A 25,635-nucleotide genomic window follows, 5' to 3' on the forward strand; every position below is an offset into this window, starting at 1 on the left:
TTGGAAAAAAAAGGGGGGGGGGGTATTTGTTTGTTTGTTTGTTTTTGTAAAGGGTCTATATTATTATGTTACCGGAGAAGTTTCATGTTTAGTTTGGAAAGTTTTTCTTTTATTTTAGATACAGCGCGCGCGCAATATTGAGGAGACATCACGTGACGCGGGTTTATATTAAGAAAAACTTAGTCTTTTAATTTCTTTTTAGGTCGGGACCTTGAACAGACAACATGTCTAGAGATGGAATGTACACAATGTAATTTCTTTTGTCATTGTAGGAAATTGACATTTTGATCACAGTTCACCAGCAGTGCATGTTTTGGATTTAATTGTTCCGGTGTAACTTTAATACACATTTAATGATTATTTTTTGATAATGTCCATTTTTCAGCACCTGTTTGTAACACAGATTAGTATTTCAATCTCGGAGCGGACATTTTATTGTAGGTTTTTACTGAGATTGACGGACCTAGCAAGCGATTTTTACTGCATTGCCATTTCTTTTTTCTAGGAAAAGTCTTGAGAGATATCTGCAAAAAGTTTTTTATGAACCTTCAGTACATGTATGCCCTGCTGACTGCAAATTTTCAGGTCGATTGGACTTGTAGTTTCAGAGAATATGTGGATTTTTTTTCAGAAGAGACGTAAGAACAATAATAAAATAAAAATTTTCTTGAATAATTGAGAGTTTGTTCCTTCAATAAACTGTCATAAATAAACAGTCATACATATCGATTGATTGATTAGTTGGTTGATTGATTGGTTGGTTGGTTGGTTTGTTGGTTGGTTGATTAAACACGTTTGATAGGGTCACTTAGAAAAAGGGGAAAAAGACCTCAAGAGACCTTGCATCCCGTATTAAACGCATGACACGGAAACATACATTAAGTGATTGATTGGTTGGTTGGTTGGTTGGTTGGTTAAACACATTGGTTAAACATGTTGGTTTAACACGTTGGTTAAACACGTTGGCTGGTTAAACACGTTTGATGGGCTCAATTTAAACAAGCGAAAAAAAACATCTTGGATCCCGTATTTAACACATGAAACGGAAACATGCATTGATTTATTTATTGGTTGGTTGGTTGGTTAAACACGTTGGTTAAACACGTTGGTTAAACACGTTGGTTAAACATATTGGTTTAACACCTTGGTTAAACATATTGGTTAAACACGTTGGCTGGTTAAACACGTTGGATAGGCTCAATTTAAACAAGCGAAAAAACCCATCTTGGATCCCGTATTTAACACATGAAACGGAAACATGCATTGATTGATTGATTGATTGATTGGTTGGTTGGTTGGGTGGTTGGTTGGTTAAACATGTTGGTTAAACACGTTGGTTAAACACGTTGGCTGGTTAAACACGTTAGATAGGCTCAATTTAAACAAGCGAAAAAAACCATCTTGGATCCCGTATTTAACACATGAAACGCAAACATGCATTGATTGGTTGGTTGGTTGGTTGGTTGGTTGGTTGGTAGGTTGGTTAAACACGTTGGTTAAACATGTTGGTTAAACACGTTGGTTAAACACGTTGGCTGGTTAACACGTTAGATAGGCTCAATTTAAACGAGCGAAAAAAACCATCTTGGATCCCGTATTTAACACATGAAACGGAAACATGCATTGATTGATTGATTGATTGATTGGTTGGGTGGTTGGTTGGTTGGTTGGTTAAACATGTTGGTTAAACACGTTGGTTAAACACGTTGGCTGGTTAAACACGTTAGATAGGCTCAATGTAAACGAGCGAAACAAAAACATCTTGGATCCCGTATTTAACACATGAAACGGAAACATGCATTGATTGATTGATTGATTGATTGATTGGTTGGTTGGTTGGTTGGTTGGTTGGTTAAACACGTTGGTTAAACACGTTTGATAGGCTCAATTAAAACAAGCGAAAAAAAAGAGACGTTGTATCCCGTATCAAACACATGAAACGGAAACATTGATTGATTGATTGATTGATTGATTGATTGATTGGTTGGTTGGTTGGTTGGTTGGTTAGTTGGTTGGTTGGTTGGTTGAAATTCAAACACACATAAAACTGTTTAAATAGTGCCAAAACCACATAATTTGATGACCTTGACCTTTGACCTTGTGACCTTCGTCAAGGTCATTGCTCCACAAGGTCATTGCAAAAGACCCTATGGGTCAAGGACCTTTGTTTAAGAGTTTTGCCTAAATATGGCTTTTTAAAAACCATCGATGGGAGTTATGTCCCTTACATGATGGTAAAATCAATATAGTCATAATGTAAAAAAGTTGCCCCTTGAAGTACTTAACATTTTTCACTGCTTAAATTTTCTGTATCTATAACCATTCAAGAATTATAGGGAAATCAAAGACATATGAAAATCTAAAATATGACCTTGACCTTTGACCTTGACCTAATTTTCTAAGTTAGGAATCAGGGGACTCAAATAAAAACATTCCAGGGTTATACGGTTAACGGTTTATTAGTTAAAAAAACATACCGACAAATTTATTCCGTAAAGATAGATAACTCCTATAAAATTTCATCGAATCGCTTCGATCCAAATTAGCCAAAATTTTCTGAGGATGTAACGAACAATTTGTAAAAAGAATTTTGTCGCTATCTTTTTTTGTTACGAAGGAGATGCACACACATGATAAACAGTGAATAGGGAGATAACTCTTACAGAGAAAATTGTTCGTCTTAGCAGGGTCAAATTTAAAAGCGCATAAACTATACGATACAATATGAGAAATATCTAAGCGACATATTGCGAAACAAACATTTATCGCAAGAACAAAAGTTGGCGGAAAAAAAAAAATAATAATAATAATAATAATAATAATAATTAAAAACCAATTGTTCAGAGAACAATTGAAAGTCTTTCCACACCACAGAAATTTGGATAAGAAGGTAGTTTCTTCATACTGATGCGATAAATATTGGTTTAATTATCTTTTTGAGTGATATAAGGGAGATAATATGCTACTTCCGGTGAAATGAATGTCACATCTGGTCTCATATGATAGCTTCTTTCACACCGATTGCAAAAATATATAGTTTCTATATACTTTTGTATGTAGAATGGGAGATAATTGGCCACTTCCGGTTTGTTGAAAGTCATTTTTAGTCTTCAGTAATTTGTTCATGTATCTATATGAAAAAATATATGGATTCTGAGTACTTGTATGTGAAAAAATTGCAAAAAAAGCTACTTCCGGTTTTTTCAAGGTCACTTCCGGTAGCCATTTTTCAAGGTCATTTGTCACTTAACCTTTTGTTTCAGGTCAAATGTCTTTATAATGAACTTACTTGAAGTTATAATCAAATAACCTCATATCAAGACATTTCAGGGGCGACAACTCCTATAAGATGCCATCTAATTGTATAAGACTAAATGTAGCATATCTTCATTACAATTAAGCAGACATTTTGCACTTGTTCTTTTATATGTATCTCTCAAAGTGAGTGAGAAAATGCAAAAATAAGCAAAAGTCACAATTGAGAACTTGACCTTGACCTTTGACCTTGACCTCATTTTCTAAGTTAGGACCTAGGGGACTCAAATAAAAACATCCCAGGGTTATACGGTTATCTGTTAATGAGTTAAATAAACATACCGACAAATTTATTTTGTAAAGGTAGATAACTCCTATAAAATTTCATCGAATCGCTTGGATCCAAATACGCCAAAAATTACTGAGGATGTAACGAACAATTTGTAAAAAGAATTTTGTCGCTATCTTTTTTTGTTACGAAGGAGATACGCTTTGATGATAAACAGTGAATAGGGAGATAACTCTTACAAAGAAAATGGTTCGGCTTAGCAGGGTGAAATTTAAAAGCGCATAAACTATACAATACAATATGAGAAATATCTAAGCGACATATTGCAAAACAAACATTTATCGCAAGAACAAAAGTTGGCGGAAAAAAAAAAAAAATAATAATAATAATAATTAAAAACCAATTGTTCAGAGAACAATTGAAAGTCTTTCCACAACAAAGAAATTTGGATCAGAAGGTAGTTTCTTCATACTGATGATATAAATAATGGTTTAATTATCTTTTTGAGTGATGTAAGGGAGATAATATGCTACTTACGGTCTCATATGATAGCTTCTTTCACACTGATTCCAAAAATATATAGTTTCTATGTACTTTTGCATGTAGAATGGGAGATAATTGGTTACTTCCGGTTTGTTGGAAGTCATTTTTATTCCTCAGTAATCAGTTTATGTATCTATATGACAAAATATATGGATTCTGAGTACTTGTATGTGAAAAAACTGCAAAAAAAGCTACTTCCGGTTTTCTCAAGGTCACTTCCGGTAGCCATTTTTCAAGGTCATTTGTCACTTAACCTTTTGTATAAGGTCAAATGTCTTTATATTGAACTTAATTGAAGTTATAATCAAATAACTTCATATCAAGACATTTCAGGGGCACCAACTCCTATAAGATGCCATTTAATTGTATAAGACTAAATGTAGCATATCTTCATTACAATAAAGCTGATATTTTGCACTTGTTCTTTTATATGTATCTCTCAAAGTGTCGGAGAAAATGCAAAAACAAGCAAAAGTCACAATTGAGAACTTGACCTTGACCTTTGACCTTGACCTCATTTTCTAAGTTAGGACCTAGGGGACTCAAATAAAAACATTCCAGGGTTATACGGTTAACTGTTTATGAGTTAAATAAACTTACCGACAAATTTATTTTGTAAAGGTAGATAACTCCTATAAAATTTCATCGAATCGCTTCGATCCAAATTAGCCAAAAATTCCTGAGGATGTAACGAACAATTTGTAAAAAGAATTTTGTCGCTATCTTTTTTTGTTACGGAGGAGATGCACACAGAGGATAAACAGTGAAATGGGAGATAACTCTTACATAGAAAATGGTTCGCCTTAGCAGGGTGAAATTTAAAAGCGCATAAACTATACGATGCCATATGAGAAATATCTAAGCGACATATTGCGAAACAAACATTTTGCGCAAGAACAAAATTTGGCGGAAGAAAAAAAAAAAAAAATAAATATAAAGCAATTGTTTTGAAAACAATTGTTAGGCAGTCTTTCCCCTCTGATGAATGGATAATTGGGTTTTTTTATTGATTGATTTGGAAAAAAAAGGGGGGGGGGTATTTGTTTGTTTGTTTGTTTTTGTAAAGGGTCTATATTATTATGTTACCGGAGAAGTTTCATGTTTAGTTTGGAAAGTTTTTCTTTTATTTTAGATACAGCGCGCGCGCAATATTGAGGAGACATCACGTGACGCGGGTTTATATTAAGAAAAACTTAGTCTTTTAATTTCTTTTTAGGTCGGGACCTTGAACAGACAACATGTCTAGAGATGGAATGTACACAATGTAATTTCTTTTGTCATTGTAGGAAATTGACATTTTGATCACAGTTCACCAGCAGTGCATGTTTTGGATTTAATTGTTCCGGTGTAACTTTAATACACATTTAATGATTATTTTTTGATAATGTCCATTTTTCAGCACCTGTTTGTAACACAGATTAGTATTTCAATCTCGGAGCGGACATTTTATTGTAGGTTTTTACTGAGATTGACGGACCTAGCAAGCGATTTTTACTGCATTGCCATTTCTTTTTTCTAGGAAAAGTCTTGAGAGATATCTGCAAAAAGTTTTTTATGAACCTTCAGTACATGTATGCCCTGCTGACTGCAAATTTTCAGGTCGATTGGACTTGTAGTTTCAGAGAATATGTGGATTTTTTTTCAGAAGAGACGTAAGAACAATAATAAAATAAAAATTTTCTTGAATAATTGAGAGTTTGTTCCTTCAATAAACTGTCATAAATAAACAGTCATACATATCGATTGATTGATTAGTTGGTTGATTGATTGGTTGGTTGGTTGGTTTGTTGGTTGGTTGATTAAACACGTTTGATAGGGTCACTTAGAAAAAGGGGAAAAAGACCTCAAGAGACCTTGCATCCCGTATTAAACGCATGACACGGAAACATACATTAAGTGATTGATTGGTTGGTTGGTTGGTTGGTTGGTTAAACACATTGGTTAAACATGTTGGTTTAACACGTTGGTTAAACACGTTGGCTGGTTAAACACGTTTGATGGGCTCAATTTAAACAAGCGAAAAAAAACATCTTGGATCCCGTATTTAACACATGAAACGGAAACATGCATTGATTTATTTATTGGTTGGTTGGTTGGTTAAACACGTTGGTTAAACACGTTGGTTAAACACGTTGGTTAAACATATTGGTTTAACACCTTGGTTAAACATATTGGTTAAACACGTTGGCTGGTTAAACACGTTGGATAGGCTCAATTTAAACAAGCGAAAAAACCCATCTTGGATCCCGTATTTAACACATGAAACGGAAACATGCATTGATTGATTGATTGATTGATTGGTTGGTTGGTTGGGTGGTTGGTTGGTTAAACATGTTGGTTAAACACGTTGGTTAAACACGTTGGCTGGTTAAACACGTTAGATAGGCTCAATTTAAACAAGCGAAAAAAACCATCTTGGATCCCGTATTTAACACATGAAACGCAAACATGCATTGATTGGTTGGTTGGTTGGTTGGTTGGTTGGTTGGTAGGTTGGTTAAACACGTTGGTTAAACATGTTGGTTAAACACGTTGGTTAAACACGTTGGCTGGTTAACACGTTAGATAGGCTCAATTTAAACGAGCGAAAAAAACCATCTTGGATCCCGTATTTAACACATGAAACGGAAACATGCATTGATTGATTGATTGATTGATTGGTTGGGTGGTTGGTTGGTTGGTTGGTTGGTTAAACATGTTGGTTAAACACGTTGGTTAAACACGTTGGCTGGTTAAACACGTTAGATAGGCTCAATGTAAACGAGCGAAACAAAAACATCTTGGATCCCGTATTTAACACATGAAACGGAAACATGCATTGATTGATTGATTGATTGATTGATTGGTTGGTTGGTTGGTTGGTTGGTTGGTTAAACACGTTGGTTAAACACGTTTGATAGGCTCAATTAAAACAAGCGAAAAAAAAGAGACGTTGTATCCCGTATCAAACACATGAAACGGAAACATTGATTGATTGATTGATTGATTGATTGATTGATTGATTGGTTGGTTGGTTGGTTGGTTGGTTAGTTGGTTGGTTGGTTGGTTGAAATTCAAACACACATAAAACTGTTTAAATAGTGCCAAAACCACATAATTTGATGACCTTGACCTTTGACCTTGTGACCTTCGTCAAGGTCATTGCTCCACAAGGTCATTGCAAAAGACCCTATGGGTCAAGGACCTTTGTTTAAGAGTTTTGCCTAAATATGGCTTTTTAAAAACCATCGATGGGAGTTATGTCCCTTACATGATGGTAAAATCAATATAGTCATAATGTAAAAAAGTTGCCCCTTGAAGTACTTAACATTTTTCACTGCTTAAATTTTCTGTATCTATAACCATTCAAGAATTATAGGGAAATCAAAGACATATGAAAATCTAAAATATGACCTTGACCTTTGACCTTGACCTAATTTTCTAAGTTAGGAATCAGGGGACTCAAATAAAAACATTCCAGGGTTATACGGTTAACGGTTTATTAGTTAAAAAAACATACCGACAAATTTATTCCGTAAAGATAGATAACTCCTATAAAATTTCATCGAATCGCTTCGATCCAAATTAGCCAAAATTTTCTGAGGATGTAACGAACAATTTGTAAAAAGAATTTTGTCGCTATCTTTTTTTGTTACGAAGGAGATGCACACACATGATAAACAGTGAATAGGGAGATAACTCTTACAGAGAAAATTGTTCGTCTTAGCAGGGTCAAATTTAAAAGCGCATAAACTATACGATACAATATGAGAAATATCTAAGCGACATATTGCGAAACAAACATTTATCGCAAGAACAAAAGTTGGCGGAAAAAAAAAAATAATAATAATAATAATAATAATAATAATTAAAAACCAATTGTTCAGAGAACAATTGAAAGTCTTTCCACACCACAGAAATTTGGATAAGAAGGTAGTTTCTTCATACTGATGCGATAAATATTGGTTTAATTATCTTTTTGAGTGATATAAGGGAGATAATATGCTACTTCCGGTGAAATGAATGTCACATCTGGTCTCATATGATAGCTTCTTTCACACCGATTGCAAAAATATATAGTTTCTATATACTTTTGTATGTAGAATGGGAGATAATTGGCCACTTCCGGTTTGTTGAAAGTCATTTTTAGTCTTCAGTAATTTGTTCATGTATCTATATGAAAAAATATATGGATTCTGAGTACTTGTATGTGAAAAAATTGCAAAAAAAGCTACTTCCGGTTTTTTCAAGGTCACTTCCGGTAGCCATTTTTCAAGGTCATTTGTCACTTAACCTTTTGTTTCAGGTCAAATGTCTTTATAATGAACTTACTTGAAGTTATAATCAAATAACCTCATATCAAGACATTTCAGGGGCGACAACTCCTATAAGATGCCATCTAATTGTATAAGACTAAATGTAGCATATCTTCATTACAATTAAGCAGACATTTTGCACTTGTTCTTTTATATGTATCTCTCAAAGTGAGTGAGAAAATGCAAAAATAAGCAAAAGTCACAATTGAGAACTTGACCTTGACCTTTGACCTTGACCTCATTTTCTAAGTTAGGACCTAGGGGACTCAAATAAAAACATCCCAGGGTTATACGGTTATCTGTTAATGAGTTAAATAAACATACCGACAAATTTATTTTGTAAAGGTAGATAACTCCTATAAAATTTCATCGAATCGCTTCGATCCAAATACGCCAAAAATTACTGAGGATGTAACGAACAATTTGTAAAAAGAATTTTGTCGCTATCTTTTTTTGTTACGAAGGAGATACGCTTTGATGATAAACAGTGAATAGGGAGATAACTCTTACAAAGAAAATGGTTCGGCTTAGCAGGGTGAAATTTAAAAGCGCATAAACTATACAATACAATATGAGAAATATCTAAGCGACATATTGCAAAACAAACATTTATCGCAAGAACAAAAGTTGGCGGAAAAAAAAAAAAAATAATAATAATAATAATTAAAAACCAATTGTTCAGAGAACAATTGAAAGTCTTTCCACAACAAAGAAATTTGGATCAGAAGGTAGTTTCTTCATACTGATGATATAAATAATGGTTTAATTATCTTTTTGAGTGATGTAAGGGAGATAATATGCTACTTACGGTCTCATATGATAGCTTCTTTCACACTGATTCCAAAAATATATAGTTTCTATGTACTTTTGCATGTAGAATGGGAGATAATTGGTTACTTCCGGTTTGTTGGAAGTCATTTTTATTCCTCAGTAATCAGTTTATGTATCTATATGACAAAATATATGGATTCTGAGTACTTGTATGTGAAAAAACTGCAAAAAAAGCTACTTCCGGTTTTCTCAAGGTCACTTCCGGTAGCCATTTTTCAAGGTCATTTGTCACTTAACCTTTTGTATAAGGTCAAATGTCTTTATATTGAACTTAATTGAAGTTATAATCAAATAACTTCATATCAAGACATTTCAGGGGCACCAACTCCTATAAGATGCCATTTAATTGTATAAGACTAAATGTAGCATATCTTCATTACAATAAAGCTGATATTTTGCACTTGTTCTTTTATATGTATCTCTCAAAGTGTCGGAGAAAATGCAAAAACAAGCAAAAGTCACAATTGAGAACTTGACCTTGACCTTTGACCTTGACCTCATTTTCTAAGTTAGGACCTAGGGGACTCAAATAAAAACATTCCAGGGTTATACGGTTAACTGTTTATGAGTTAAATAAACTTACCGACAAATTTATTTTGTAAAGGTAGATAACTCCTATAAAATTTCATCGAATCGCTTCGATCCAAATTAGCCAAAAATTCCTGAGGATGTAACGAACAATTTGTAAAAAGAATTTTGTCGCTATCTTTTTTTGTTACGGAGGAGATGCACACAGAGGATAAACAGTGAAATGGGAGATAACTCTTACATAGAAAATGGTTCGCCTTAGCAGGGTGAAATTTAAAAGCGCATAAACTATACGATGCCATATGAGAAATATCTAAGCGACATATTGCGAAACAAACATTTTGCGCAAGAACAAAATTTGGCGGAAGAAAAAAAAAAAAAAATAAATATAAAGCAATTGTTTTGAAAACAATTGTTAGGCAGTCTTTCCCCTCTGATGAATGGATAATTGGGTTTTTTTATTGATTGATTTGGAAAAAAAAGGGGGGGGGGTATTTGTTTGTTTGTTTGTTTTTGTAAAGGGTCTATATTATTATGTTACCGGAGAAGTTTCATGTTTAGTTTGGAAAGTTTTTCTTTTATTTTAGATACAGCGCGCGCGCAATATTGAGGAGACATCACGTGACGCGGGTTTATATTAAGAAAAACTTAGTCTTTTAATTTCTTTTTAGGTCGGGACCTTGAACAGACAACATGTCTAGAGATGGAATGTACACAATGTAATTTCTTTTGTCATTGTAGGAAATTGACATTTTGATCACAGTTCACCAGCAGTGCATGTTTTGGATTTAATTGTTCCGGTGTAACTTTAATACACATTTAATGATTATTTTTTGATAATGTCCATTTTTCAGCACCTGTTTGTAACACAGATTAGTATTTCAATCTCGGAGCGGACATTTTATTGTAGGTTTTTACTGAGATTGACGGACCTAGCAAGCGATTTTTACTGCATTGCCATTTCTTTTTTCTAGGAAAAGTCTTGAGAGATATCTGCAAAAAGTTTTTTATGAACCTTCAGTACATGTATGCCCTGCTGACTGCAAATTTTCAGGTCGATTGGACTTGTAGTTTCAGAGAATATGTGGATTTTTTTTCAGAAGAGACGTAAGAACAATAATAAAATAAAAATTTTCTTGAATAATTGAGAGTTTGTTCCTTCAATAAACTGTCATAAATAAACAGTCATACATATCGATTGATTGATTAGTTGGTTGATTGATTGGTTGGTTGGTTGGTTTGTTGGTTGGTTGATTAAACACGTTTGATAGGGTCACTTAGAAAAAGGGGAAAAAGACCTCAAGAGACCTTGCATCCCGTATTAAACGCATGACACGGAAACATACATTAAGTGATTGATTGGTTGGTTGGTTGGTTGGTTGGTTAAACACATTGGTTAAACATGTTGGTTTAACACGTTGGTTAAACACGTTGGCTGGTTAAACACGTTTGATGGGCTCAATTTAAACAAGCGAAAAAAAACATCTTGGATCCCGTATTTAACACATGAAACGGAAACATGCATTGATTTATTTATTGGTTGGTTGGTTGGTTAAACACGTTGGTTAAACACGTTGGTTAAACACGTTGGTTAAACATATTGGTTTAACACCTTGGTTAAACATATTGGTTAAACACGTTGGCTGGTTAAACACGTTGGATAGGCTCAATTTAAACAAGCGAAAAAACCCATCTTGGATCCCGTATTTAACACATGAAACGGAAACATGCATTGATTGATTGATTGATTGATTGGTTGGTTGGTTGGGTGGTTGGTTGGTTAAACATGTTGGTTAAACACGTTGGTTAAACACGTTGGCTGGTTAAACACGTTAGATAGGCTCAATTTAAACAAGCGAAAAAAACCATCTTGGATCCCGTATTTAACACATGAAACGCAAACATGCATTGATTGGTTGGTTGGTTGGTTGGTTGGTTGGTTGGTAGGTTGGTTAAACACGTTGGTTAAACATGTTGGTTAAACACGTTGGTTAAACACGTTGGCTGGTTAACACGTTAGATAGGCTCAATTTAAACGAGCGAAAAAAACCATCTTGGATCCCGTATTTAACACATGAAACGGAAACATGCATTGATTGATTGATTGATTGATTGGTTGGGTGGTTGGTTGGTTGGTTGGTTGGTTAAACATGTTGGTTAAACACGTTGGTTAAACACGTTGGCTGGTTAAACACGTTAGATAGGCTCAATGTAAACGAGCGAAACAAAAACATCTTGGATCCCGTATTTAACACATGAAACGGAAACATGCATTGATTGATTGATTGATTGATTGATTGGTTGGTTGGTTGGTTGGTTGGTTGGTTAAACACGTTGGTTAAACACGTTTGATAGGCTCAATTAAAACAAGCGAAAAAAAAGAGACGTTGTATCCCGTATCAAACACATGAAACGGAAACATTGATTGATTGATTGATTGATTGATTGATTGATTGATTGGTTGGTTGGTTGGTTGGTTGGTTAGTTGGTTGGTTGGTTGGTTGAAATTCAAACACACATAAAACTGTTTAAATAGTGCCAAAACCACATAATTTGATGACCTTGACCTTTGACCTTGTGACCTTCGTCAAGGTCATTGCTCCACAAGGTCATTGCAAAAGACCCTATGGGTCAAGGACCTTTGTTTAAGAGTTTTGCCTAAATATGGCTTTTTAAAAACCATCGATGGGAGTTATGTCCCTTACATGATGGTAAAATCAATATAGTCATAATGTAAAAAAGTTGCCCCTTGAAGTACTTAACATTTTTCACTGCTTAAATTTTCTGTATCTATAACCATTCAAGAATTATAGGGAAATCAAAGACATATGAAAATCTAAAATATGACCTTGACCTTTGACCTTGACCTAATTTTCTAAGTTAGGAATCAGGGGACTCAAATAAAAACATTCCAGGGTTATACGGTTAACGGTTTATTAGTTAAAAAAACATACCGACAAATTTATTCCGTAAAGATAGATAACTCCTATAAAATTTCATCGAATCGCTTCGATCCAAATTAGCCAAAATTTTCTGAGGATGTAACGAACAATTTGTAAAAAGAATTTTGTCGCTATCTTTTTTTGTTACGAAGGAGATGCACACACATGATAAACAGTGAATAGGGAGATAACTCTTACAGAGAAAATTGTTCGTCTTAGCAGGGTCAAATTTAAAAGCGCATAAACTATACGATACAATATGAGAAATATCTAAGCGACATATTGCGAAACAAACATTTATCGCAAGAACAAAAGTTGGCGGAAAAAAAAAAATAATAATAATAATAATAATAATAATAATTAAAAACCAATTGTTCAGAGAACAATTGAAAGTCTTTCCACACCACAGAAATTTGGATAAGAAGGTAGTTTCTTCATACTGATGCGATAAATATTGGTTTAATTATCTTTTTGAGTGATATAAGGGAGATAATATGCTACTTCCGGTGAAATGAATGTCACATCTGGTCTCATATGATAGCTTCTTTCACACCGATTGCAAAAATATATAGTTTCTATATACTTTTGTATGTAGAATGGGAGATAATTGGCCACTTCCGGTTTGTTGAAAGTCATTTTTAGTCTTCAGTAATTTGTTCATGTATCTATATGAAAAAATATATGGATTCTGAGTACTTGTATGTGAAAAAATTGCAAAAAAAGCTACTTCCGGTTTTTTCAAGGTCACTTCCGGTAGCCATTTTTCAAGGTCATTTGTCACTTAACCTTTTGTTTCAGGTCAAATGTCTTTATAATGAACTTACTTGAAGTTATAATCAAATAACCTCATATCAAGACATTTCAGGGGCGACAACTCCTATAAGATGCCATCTAATTGTATAAGACTAAATGTAGCATATCTTCATTACAATTAAGCAGACATTTTGCACTTGTTCTTTTATATGTATCTCTCAAAGTGAGTGAGAAAATGCAAAAATAAGCAAAAGTCACAATTGAGAACTTGACCTTGACCTTTGACCTTGACCTCATTTTCTAAGTTAGGACCTAGGGGACTCAAATAAAAACATCCCAGGGTTATACGGTTATCTGTTAATGAGTTAAATAAACATACCGACAAATTTATTTTGTAAAGGTAGATAACTCCTATAAAATTTCATCGAATCGCTTCGATCCAAATACGCCAAAAATTACTGAGGATGTAACGAACAATTTGTAAAAAGAATTTTGTCGCTATCTTTTTTTGTTACGAAGGAGATACGCTTTGATGATAAACAGTGAATAGGGAGATAACTCTTACAAAGAAAATGGTTCGGCTTAGCAGGGTGAAATTTAAAAGCGCATAAACTATACAATACAATATGAGAAATATCTAAGCGACATATTGCAAAACAAACATTTATCGCAAGAACAAAAGTTGGCGGAAAAAAAAAAAAAATAATAATAATAATAATTAAAAACCAATTGTTCAGAGAACAATTGAAAGTCTTTCCACAACAAAGAAATTTGGATCAGAAGGTAGTTTCTTCATACTGATGATATAAATAATGGTTTAATTATCTTTTTGAGTGATGTAAGGGAGATAATATGCTACTTACGGTCTCATATGATAGCTTCTTTCACACTGATTCCAAAAATATATAGTTTCTATGTACTTTTGCATGTAGAATGGGAGATAATTGGTTACTTCCGGTTTGTTGGAAGTCATTTTTATTCCTCAGTAATCAGTTTATGTATCTATATGACAAAATATATGGATTCTGAGTACTTGTATGTGAAAAAACTGCAAAAAAAGCTACTTCCGGTTTTCTCAAGGTCACTTCCGGTAGCCATTTTTCAAGGTCATTTGTCACTTAACCTTTTGTATAAGGTCAAATGTCTTTATATTGAACTTAATTGAAGTTATAATCAAATAACTTCATATCAAGACATTTCAGGGGCACCAACTCCTATAAGATGCCATTTAATTGTATAAGACTAAATGTAGCATATCTTCATTACAATAAAGCTGATATTTTGCACTTGTTCTTTTATATGTATCTCTCAAAGTGTCGGAGAAAATGCAAAAACAAGCAAAAGTCACAATTGAGAACTTGACCTTGACCTTTGACCTTGACCTCATTTTCTAAGTTAGGACCTAGGGGACTCAAATAAAAACATTCCAGGGTTATACGGTTAACTGTTTATGAGTTAAATAAACTTACCGACAAATTTATTTTGTAAAGGTAGATAACTCCTATAAAATTTCATCGAATCGCTTCGATCCAAATTAGCCAAAAATTCCTGAGGATGTAACGAACAATTTGTAAAAAGAATTTTGTCGCTATCTTTTTTTGTTACGGAGGAGATGCACACAGAGGATAAACAGTGAAATGGGAGATAACTCTTACATAGAAAATGGTTCGCCTTAGCAGGGTGAAATTTAAAAGCGCATAAACTATACGATGCCATATGAGAAATATCTAAGCGACATATTGCGAAACAAACATTTTGCGCAAGAACAAAATTTGGCGGAAGAAAAAAAAAAAAAAATAAATATAAAGCAATTGTTTTGAAAACAATTGTTAGGCAGTCTTTCCCCTCTGATGAATGGATAATTGGGTTTTTTTATTGATTGATTTGGAAAAAAAAGGGGGGGGGGTATTTGTTTGTTTGTTTGTTTTTGTAAAGGGTCTATATTATTATGTTACCGGAGAAGTTTCATGTTTAGTTTGGAAAGTTTTTCTTTTATTTTAGATACAGCGCGCGCGCAATATTGAGGAGACATCACGTGACGCGGGTTTATATTAAGAAAAACTTAGTCTTTTAATTTCTTTTTAGGTCGGGACCTTGAACAGACAACATGTCTAGAGATGGAATGTACACAATGTAATTTCTTTTGTCATTGTAGGAAATTGACATTTTGATCACAGTTCACCAGCAGTGCATGTTTTGGATTTAATTGTTCCGGTGTAACTTTAATACACATTTAATGATTATTTTTTGATAATGTCCATTTTTCAGCACCTGTTTGTAACACAGATTAGTATTTCAATCTCGGAGCGGACATTTTATTGTAGGTTTTTACTGAGATTGACGGACCTAGCAAGCGATTTTTACTGCATTGCCATTTCTTTTTTCTAGGAAAAGTCTTGAGAGATATCTGCAAAAAGTTTTTTATGAACCTTCAGTACATGTATGCCCTGCTGACTGCAAATTTTCAGGTCGATTGGACTTGTAGTTTCAGAGAATATGTGGATTTTTTTTCAGAAGAGACGTAAGAACAATAATAAAATAAAAATTTTCTTGAATAATTGAGAGTTTGTTCCTTCAATAAACTGTCATAAATAAACAGTCATACATATCGATTGATTGATTAGTTGGTTGATTGATTGGTTGGTTGGTTGGTTTGTTGGTTGGTTGATTAAACACGTTTGATAGGGTCACTTAGAAAAAGGGGAAAAAGACCTCAAGAGACCTTGCATCCCGTATTAAACGCATGACACGGAAACATACATTAAGTGATTGATTGGTTGGTTGGTTGGTTGGTTGGTTAAACACATTGGTTAAACATGTTGGTTTAACACGTTGGTTAAACACGTTGGCTGGTTAAACACGTTTGATGGGCTCAATTTAAACAAGCGAAAAAAAACATCTTGGATCCCGTATTTAACACATGAAACGGAAACATGCATTGATTTATTTATTGGTTGGTTGGTTGGTTAAACACGTTGGTTAAACACGTTGGTTAAACACGTTGGTTAAACATATTGGTTTAACACCTTGGTTAAACATATTGGTTAAACACGTTGGCTGGTTAAACACGTTGGATAGGCTCAATTTAAACAAGCGAAAAAACCCATCTTGGATCCCGTATTTAACACATGAAACGGAAACATGCATTGATTGATTGATTGATTGATTGGTTGGTTGGTTGGGTGGTTGGTTGGTTAAACATGTTGGTTAAACACGTTGGTTAAACACGTTGGCTGGTTAAACACGTTAGATAGGCTCAATTTAAACAAGCGAAAAAAACCATCTTGGATCCCGTATTTAACACATGAAACGCAAACATGCATTGATTGGTTGGTTGGTTGGTTGGTTGGTTGGTTGGTAGGTTGGTTAAACACGTTGGTTAAACATGTTGGTTAAACACGTTGGTTAAACACGTTGGCTGGTTAACACGTTAGATAGGCTCAATTTAAACGAGCGAAAAAAACCATCTTGGATCCCGTATTTAACACATGAAACGGAAACATGCATTGATTGATTGATTGATTGATTGGTTGGGTGGTTGGTTGGTTGGTTGGTTAAACATGTTGGTTAAACACGTTGGTTAAACACGTTGGCTGGTTAAACACGTTAGATAGGCTCAATGTAAACGAGCGAAACAAAAACATCTTGGATCCCGTATTTAACACATGAAACGGAAACATGCATTGATTGATTGATTGATTGATTGGTTGGTTGGTTGGTTGGTTGGTTGGTTGGTTAAACACGTTGGTTAAACACGTTTGATAGGCTCAATTAAAACAAGCGAAAAAAAAGAGACGTTGTATCCCGTATCAAACACATGAAACGGAAACATTGATTGATTGATTGATTGATTGATTGATTGATTGATTGGTTGGTTGGTTGGTTGGTTGGTTAGTTGGTTGGTTGGTTGGTTGAAATTCAAACACACATAAAACTGTTTAAATAGTGCCAAAACCACATAATTTGATGACCTTGACCTTTGACCTTGTGACCTTCGTCAAGGTCATTGCTCCACAAGGTCATTGCAAAAGACCCTATGGGTCAAGGACCTTTGTTTAAGAGTTTTGCCTAAATATGGCTTTTTAAAAACCATCGATGGGAGTTATGTCCCTTACATGATGGTAAAATCAATATAGTCATAATGTAAAAAAGTTGCCCCTTGAAGTACTTAACATTTTTCACTGCTTAAATTTTCTGTATCTATAACCATTCAAGAATTATAGGGAAATCAAAGACATATGAAAATCTAAAATATGACCTTGACCTTTGACCTTGACCTAATTTTCTAAGTTAGGAATCAGGGGACTCAAATAAAAACATTCCAGGGTTATACGGTTAACGGTTTATTAGTTAAAAAAACATACCGACAAATTTATTCCGTAAAGATAGATAACTCCTATAAAATTTCATCGAATCGCTTCGATCCAAATTAGCCAAAATTTTCTGAGGATGTAACGAACAATTTGTAAAAAGAATTTTGTCGCTATCTTTTTTTGTTACGAAGGAGATGCACACACATGATAAACAGTGAATAGGGAGATAACTCTTACAGAGAAAATTGTTCGTCTTAGCAGGGTCAAATTTAAAAGCGCATAAACTATACGATACAATATGAGAAATATCTAAGCGACATATTGCGAAACAAACATTTATCGCAAGAACAAAAGTTGGCGGAAAAAAAAAAATAATAATAATAATAATAATAATAATAATTAAAAACCAATTGTTCAGAGAACAATTGAAAGTCTTTCCACACCACAGAAATTTGGATAAGAAGGTAGTTTCTTCATACTGATGCGATAAATATTGGTTTAATTATCTTTTTGAGTGATATAAGGGAGATAATATGCTACTTCCGGTGAAATGAATGTCACATCTGGTCTCATATGATAGCTTCTTTCACACCGATTGCAAAAATATATAGTTTCTATATACTTTTGTATGTAGAATGGGAGATAATTGGCCACTTCCGGTTTGTTGAAAGTCATTTTTAGTCTTCAGTAATTTGTTCATGTATCTATATGAAAAAATATATGGATTCTGAGTACTTGTATGTGAAAAAATTGCAAAAAAAGCTACTTCCGGTTTTTTCAAGGTCACTTCCGGTAGCCATTTTTCAAGGTCATTTGTCACTTAACCTTTTGTTTCAGGTCAAATGTCTTTATAATGAACTTACTTGAAGTTATAATCAAATAACCTCATATCAAGACATTTCAGGGGCGACAACTCCTATAAGATGCCATCTAATTGTATAAGACTAAATGTAGCATATCTTCATTACAATTAAGCAGACATTTTGCACTTGTTCTTTTATATGTATCTCTCAAAGTGAGTGAGAAAATGCAAAAATAAGCAAAAGTCACAATTGAGAACTTGACCTTGACCTTTGACCTTGACCTCATTTTCTAAGTTAGGACCTAGGGGACTCAAATAAAAACATCCCAGGGTTATACGGTTATCTGTTAATGAGTTAAATAAACATACCGACAAATTTATTTTGTAAAGGTAGATAACTCCTATAAAATTTCATCGAATCGCTTCGATCCAAATACGCCAAAAATTACTGAGGATGTAACGAACAATTTGTAAAAAGAATTTTGTCGCTATCTTTTTTTGTTACGAAGGAGATACGCTTTGATGATAAACAGTGAATAGGGAGATAACTCTTACAAAGAAAATGGTTCGGCTTAGCAGGGTGAAATTTAAAAGCGCATAAACTATACAATACAATATGAGAAATATCTAAGCGACATATTGCAAAACAAACATTTATCGCAAGAACAAAAGTTGGCGGAAAAAAAAAAAAAATAATAATAATAATAATTAAAAACCAATTGTTCAGAGAACAATTGAAAGTCTTTCCACAACAAAGAAATTTGGATCAGAAGGTAGTTTCTTCATACTGATGATATAAATAATGGTTTAATTATCTTTTTGAGTGATGTAAGGGAGATAATATGCTACTTACGGTCTCATATGATAGCTTCTTTCACACTGATTCCAAAAATATATAGTTTCTATGTACTTTTGCATGTAGAATGGGAGATAATTGGTTACTTCCGGTTTGTTGGAAGTCATTTTTATTCCTCAGTAATCAGTTTATGTATCTATATGACAAAATATATGGATTCTGAGTACTTGTATGTGAAAAAACTGCAAAAAAAGCTACTTCCGGTTTTCTCAAGGTCACTTCCGGTAGCCATTTTTCAAGGTCATTTGTCACTTAACCTTTTGTATAAGGTCAAATGTCTTTATATTGAACTTAATTGAAGTTATAATCAAATAACTTCATATCAAGACATTTCAGGGGCACCAACTCCTATAAGATGCCATTTAATTGTATAAGACTAAATGTAGCATATCTTCATTACAATAAAGCTGATATTTTGCACTTGTTCTTTTATATGTATCTCTCAAAGTGTCGGAGAAAATGCAAAAACAAGCAAAAGTCACAATTGAGAACTTGACCTTGACCTTTGACCTTGACCTCATTTTCTAAGTTAGGACCTAGGGGACTCAAATAAAAACATTCCAGGGTTATACGGTTAACTGTTTATGAGTTAAATAAACTTACCGACAAATTTATTTTGTAAAGGTAGATAACTCCTATAAAATTTCATCGAATCGCTTCGATCCAAATTAGCCAAAAATTCCTGAGGATGTAACGAACAATTTGTAAAAAGAATTTTGTCGCTATCTTTTTTTGTTACGGAGGAGATGCACACAGAGGATAAACAGTGAAATGGGAGATAACTCTTACATAGAAAATGGTTCGCCTTAGCAGGGTGAAATTTAAAAGCGCATAAACTATACGATGCCATATGAGAAATATCTAAGCGACATATTGCGAAACAAACATTTTGCGCAAGAACAAAATTTGGCGGAAGAAAAAAAAAAAAAAATAAATATAAAGCAATTGTTTTGAAAACAATTGTTAGGCAGTCTTTCCCCTCTGATGAATGGATAATTGGGTTTTTTTATTGATTGATTTGGAAAAAAAAGGGGGGGGGGTATTTGTTTGTTTGTTTGTTTTTGTAAAGGGTCTATATTATTATGTTACCGGAGAAGTTTCATGTTTAGTTTGGAAAGTTTTTCTTTTATTTTAGATACAGCGCGCGCGCAATATTGAGGAGACATCACGTGACGCGGGTTTATATTAAGAAAAACTTAGTCTTTTAATTTCTTTTTAGGTCGGGACCTTGAACAGACAACATGTCTAGAGATGGAATGTACACAATGTAATTTCTTTTGTCATTGTAGGAAATTGACATTTTGATCACAGTTCACCAGCAGTGCATGTTTTGGATTTAATTGTTCCGGTGTAACTTTAATACACATTTAATGATTATTTTTTGATAATGTCCATTTTTCAGCACCTGTTTGTAACACAGATTAGTATTTCAATCTCGGAGCGGACATTTTATTGTAGGTTTTTACTGAGATTGACGGACCTAGCAAGCGATTTTTACTGCATTGCCATTTCTTTTTTCTAGGAAAAGTCTTGAGAGATATCTGCAAAAAGTTTTTTATGAACCTTCAGTACATGTATGCCCTGCTGACTGCAAATTTTCAGGTCGATTGGACTTGTAGTTTCAGAGAATATGTGGATTTTTTTTCAGAAGAGACGTAAGAACAATAATAAAATAAAAATTTTCTTGAATAATTGAGAGTTTGTTCCTTCAATAAACTGTCATAAATAAACAGTCATACATATCGATTGATTGATTAGTTGGTTGATTGATTGGTTGGTTGGTTGGTTTGTTGGTTGGTTGATTAAACACGTTTGATAGGGTCACTTAGAAAAAGGGGAAAAAGACCTCAAGAGACCTTGCATCCCGTATTAAACGCATGACACGGAAACATACATTAAGTGATTGATTGGTTGGTTGGTTGGTTGGTTGGTTAAACACATTGGTTAAACATGTTGGTTTAACACGTTGGTTAAACACGTTGGCTGGTTAAACACGTTTGATGGGCTCAATTTAAACAAGCGAAAAAAAACATCTTGGATCCCGTATTTAACACATGAAACGGAAACATGCATTGATTTATTTATTGGTTGGTTGGTTGGTTAAACACGTTGGTTAAACACGTTGGTTAAACACGTTGGTTAAACATATTGGTTTAACACCTTGGTTAAACATATTGGTTAAACACGTTGGCTGGTTAAACACGTTGGATAGGCTCAATTTAAACAAGCGAAAAAACCCATCTTGGATCCCGTATTTAACACATGAAACGGAAACATGCATTGATTGATTGATTGATTGATTGGTTGGTTGGTTGGGTGGTTGGTTGGTTAAACATGTTGGTTAAACACGTTGGTTAAACACGTTGGCTGGTTAAACACGTTAGATAGGCTCAATTTAAACAAGCGAAAAAAACCATCTTGGATCCCGTATTTAACACATGAAACGCAAACATGCATTGATTGGTTGGTTGGTTGGTTGGTTGGTTGGTTGGTAGGTTGGTTAAACACGTTGGTTAAACATGTTGGTTAAACACGTTGGTTAAACACGTTGGCTGGTTAACACGTTAGATAGGCTCAATTTAAACGAGCGAAAAAAACCATCTTGGATCCCGTATTTAACACATGAAACGGAAACATGCATTGATTGATTGATTGATTGATTGGTTGGGTGGTTGGTTGGTTGGTTGGTTAAACATGTTGGTTAAACACGTTGGTTAAACACGTTGGCTGGTTAAACACGTTAGATAGGCTCAATGTAAACGAGCGAAACAAAAACATCTTGGATCCCGTATTTAACACATGAAACGGAAACATGCATTGATTGATTGATTGATTGATTGGTTGGTTGGTTGGTTGGTTGGTTGGTTAAACACGTTGGTTAAACACGTTTGATAGGCTCAATTAAAACAAGCGAAAAAAAAGAGACGTTGTATCCCGTATCAAACACATGAAACGGAAACATTGATTGATTGATTGATTGATTGATTGATTGATTGATTGGTTGGTTGGTTGGTTGGTTGGTTAGTTGGTTGGTTGGTTGGTTGAAATTCAAACACACATAAAACTGTTTAAATAGTGCCAAAACCACATAATTTGATGACCTTGACCTTTGACCTTGTGACCTTCGTCAAGGTCATTGCTCCACAAGGTCATTGCAAAAGACCCTATGGGTCAAGGACCTTTGTTTAAGAGTTTTGCCTAAATATGGCTTTTTAAAAACCATCGATGGGAGTTATGTCCCTTACATGATGGTAAAATCAATATAGTCATAATGTAAAAAAGTTGCCCCTTGAAGTACTTAACATTTTTCACTGCTTAAATTTTCTGTATCTATAACCATTCAAGAATTATAGGGAAATCAAAGACATATGAAAATCTAAAATATGACCTTGACCTTTGACCTTGACCTAATTTTCTAAGTTAGGAATCAGGGGACTCAAATAAAAACATTCCAGGGTTATACGGTTAACGGTTTATTAGTTAAAAAAACATACCGACAAATTTATTCCGTAAAGATAGATAACTCCTATAAAATTTCATCGAATCGCTTCGATCCAAATTAGCCAAAATTTTCTGAGGATGTAACGAACAATTTGTAAAAAGAATTTTGTCGCTATCTTTTTTTGTTACGAAGGAGATGCACACACATGATAAACAGTGAATAGGGAGATAACTCTTACAGAGAAAATTGTTCGTCTTAGCAGGGTCAAATTTAAAAGCGCATAAACTATACGATACAATATGAGAAATATCTAAGCGACATATTGCGAAACAAACATTTATCGCAAGAACAAAAGTTGGCGGAAAAAAAAAAATAATAATAATAATAATAATAATAATAATAATAATAATCAGAACAAATACAATAAGTCTTTCCACAGAAAAGTGGAAAGACTTAATAATAATAATCAGAACAAATACAATAAGTCTTTCCACAGAAAAGTGGAAAGACTTAATAATAATAATCAGAACAAATACAATAAGTCTTTCCACAGAAAAGTGGAAAGACTTAATTAAAAAATATAAAGACAACCACCGAGGGTTTCTGACTTTGGACATCGTAATAACATGTGCCAGGGTGAATAGGGTAAACGTATTTTGAAAAGTTATCTGTATTATTAATAACAGTGATCGATGTATGCTATCACAATAAGGTTATCAGCTGATTTCTATTAATTGACCTAGTCTGGTCTGAAGCAGTTAAAGGTCAGCTATGGGCGATATTAGACAATGGATGATATTTCGTTATGTTTATCTGCAACCTTTGTTTGACAAGGGCAGAGTTGTTGGTATTTTAGATAACCTGAGGGGTCATAGTATGTAAGCTAATTCATGAAGCACCATATAAAATATAACGACCAAAACATACAAAAAGTTTAATCCCTTTACTCCCAAAATCAATTCATACCTTTGACATATATGCCTGGCCCTATATGTTCTTTTTTTGTATTGGTCCATTGACCCTTTGTTTAGTAGTGGTTGAAGTTGGGCAATGGCTTCTCTATTGTTATATCCTACAATTTATACCACATACGTATTTTTTGCTTCATATAGTACGGGGTTTTGTTTAGAAAAAAAAGGGGGGGGGGGTAAATGCATGGTCTAAATAACAAGATTATGCACGAGTTTCAGTTGTCAGTAATTGTTTTACAGTTGTTCACCGTGAAACTGACTTTGGTAGGACATCTTAGTACTATAGGGACCATACTTGACCTGAGAATAGATGCTGAAAAGTACAATCACGCGCAACTTTATTAAAATACCGTTTGTTATGTAGAGAAATCTTCGTTATGTCATTTTACGGCAAAATTTTTCTAATCGCAAAAATTACCAATTCATCTAAATACAGTACACGAGGTCACAGTAGTGAAACGTGAACAACAAAATAACAAACGACGAAGATTCAATTGACCATTTAAAGACAAAAATCTCGAGCAAAACCAAATTAGAAAATCTGAAGAAATACTTTTCACATAATTTCAGAAGAGTAAACTCGGTCTATTCATTCTTGAACCTAAATGTATATATTATGCTCGAAAACTATGCAACAGATTTGAACCTCTCTTGTTAAGCGGATGAATTACATTTGTCTGTCAAGACTAACCGAAATGACGTTTAAAACTGTTTTACTTACAATATCAAAAATGCTCCTATCGCATCGTAAGATGATAGAACAAAGAATACAATGCCTCTATATATAGATAGGGTAGAGGAGTATATCGAGTTAGCAGTTACTGCTGCTATCATACTGAACGCTATGTCCATGGCGGCTAATCCTCCAAACATGGCCCCTGGAAACAGAATTACAAAGTAGTATTTAGTGAAGTTTTAGTTATTGTTGATCGTTTACATTGACATTCATTGAACAATAATAACTTTTTTTATTATTAGAAAGCAATTATATATATATCAAACCAGAAAGACGGAACATATATCATTATAAGTTTCCCAGATTAAACTATTTATAAACTATTCATTAACATAAGGACATGTTTGTGTAAAGATAAATGTCTTTATCTGACCATAAGTATGATTTCCTTGTATAAAACAACATTATATCCTATTTATCAATAAACGGAATATAAAATACACGCTTTTCTTCGACGTTCAGTTAGTGCAGATTGTAAACAAAAAAGAATGTGATCCTTTACACATGTGGTATATATGCTTACTATTTCTTTAAGTTACCTTGTTTTTCCATGGGCGTCATCTTTGACATGATACCTCTCATCATTGGCTGGGGTAGGACAGCTGTTATACCAACCGCTGGAACTGTAATATATATTTATTTGGTTATTCTTCAGGAAAAATTTAAAAAAAAAGTGATATTCACATTTTATCACTTTTTGTTAAAAAAACCCACTTTGGAAGTGTTTTTGGAACAAGCAAGACTTGTAACGCAAATGTACGTCTGACTTGATTAGACTCGTACGCAAGACTTGGAAATGCTCATCTGATCTCTCTTAAGAGTATGGGGACTAGCAATAAAAAGCCATGCTTTTCTTTCTTCTTTTTTGTTTTGGTACTTAAATAAGTTGTTTTTTTGGTGAATAAGACATTACATTCAGTTTCGAATTTGTGGTTTACATGTGTGTTGAATTGTCGTTGTATTTTTTGTTGCACTTCAGTGACTTTTTGTTGTTGCTAATCAACACATAGATTGCTTTAAACATGTTAAACGCATGACCGTTTTCATCGTTATTATCATGTTCGTTTCACCAAAAAATA

The 25,635-nt window shown here is 33.8% G+C and overlaps 1 protein-coding gene across 2 annotated transcripts in view; it reads right to left on the bottom strand.

The window, feature by feature from the left end:
* LOC139516692 (lysosomal proton-coupled steroid conjugate and bile acid symporter SLC46A3-like) overlaps window positions 1-25,635 on the bottom strand; it is a 49,885-nt gene that overhangs the window by 19,646 nt on the left and 4,604 nt on the right. For both annotated transcript variants that reach the window (XM_071306945.1, XM_071306944.1), the window contains 2 exons: window positions 25,096-25,179; window positions 24,542-24,698 (listed from right to left, as the gene is read on the bottom strand). In XM_071306945.1, coding sequence (XP_071163046.1) covers window positions 24,542-24,698; window positions 25,096-25,179 — 241 coding nt within the window. The remainder of the gene's footprint in view (window positions 1-24,541; window positions 24,699-25,095; window positions 25,180-25,635) is intronic.

The sequence above is a fragment of the Mytilus edulis genome, chromosome 3 (genome assembly GCF_963676685.1).
Source record: "Mytilus edulis chromosome 3, xbMytEdul2.2, whole genome shotgun sequence".
NCBI classification, from domain to species: Eukaryota; Metazoa; Mollusca; class Bivalvia; order Mytilida; family Mytilidae; genus Mytilus; species Mytilus edulis.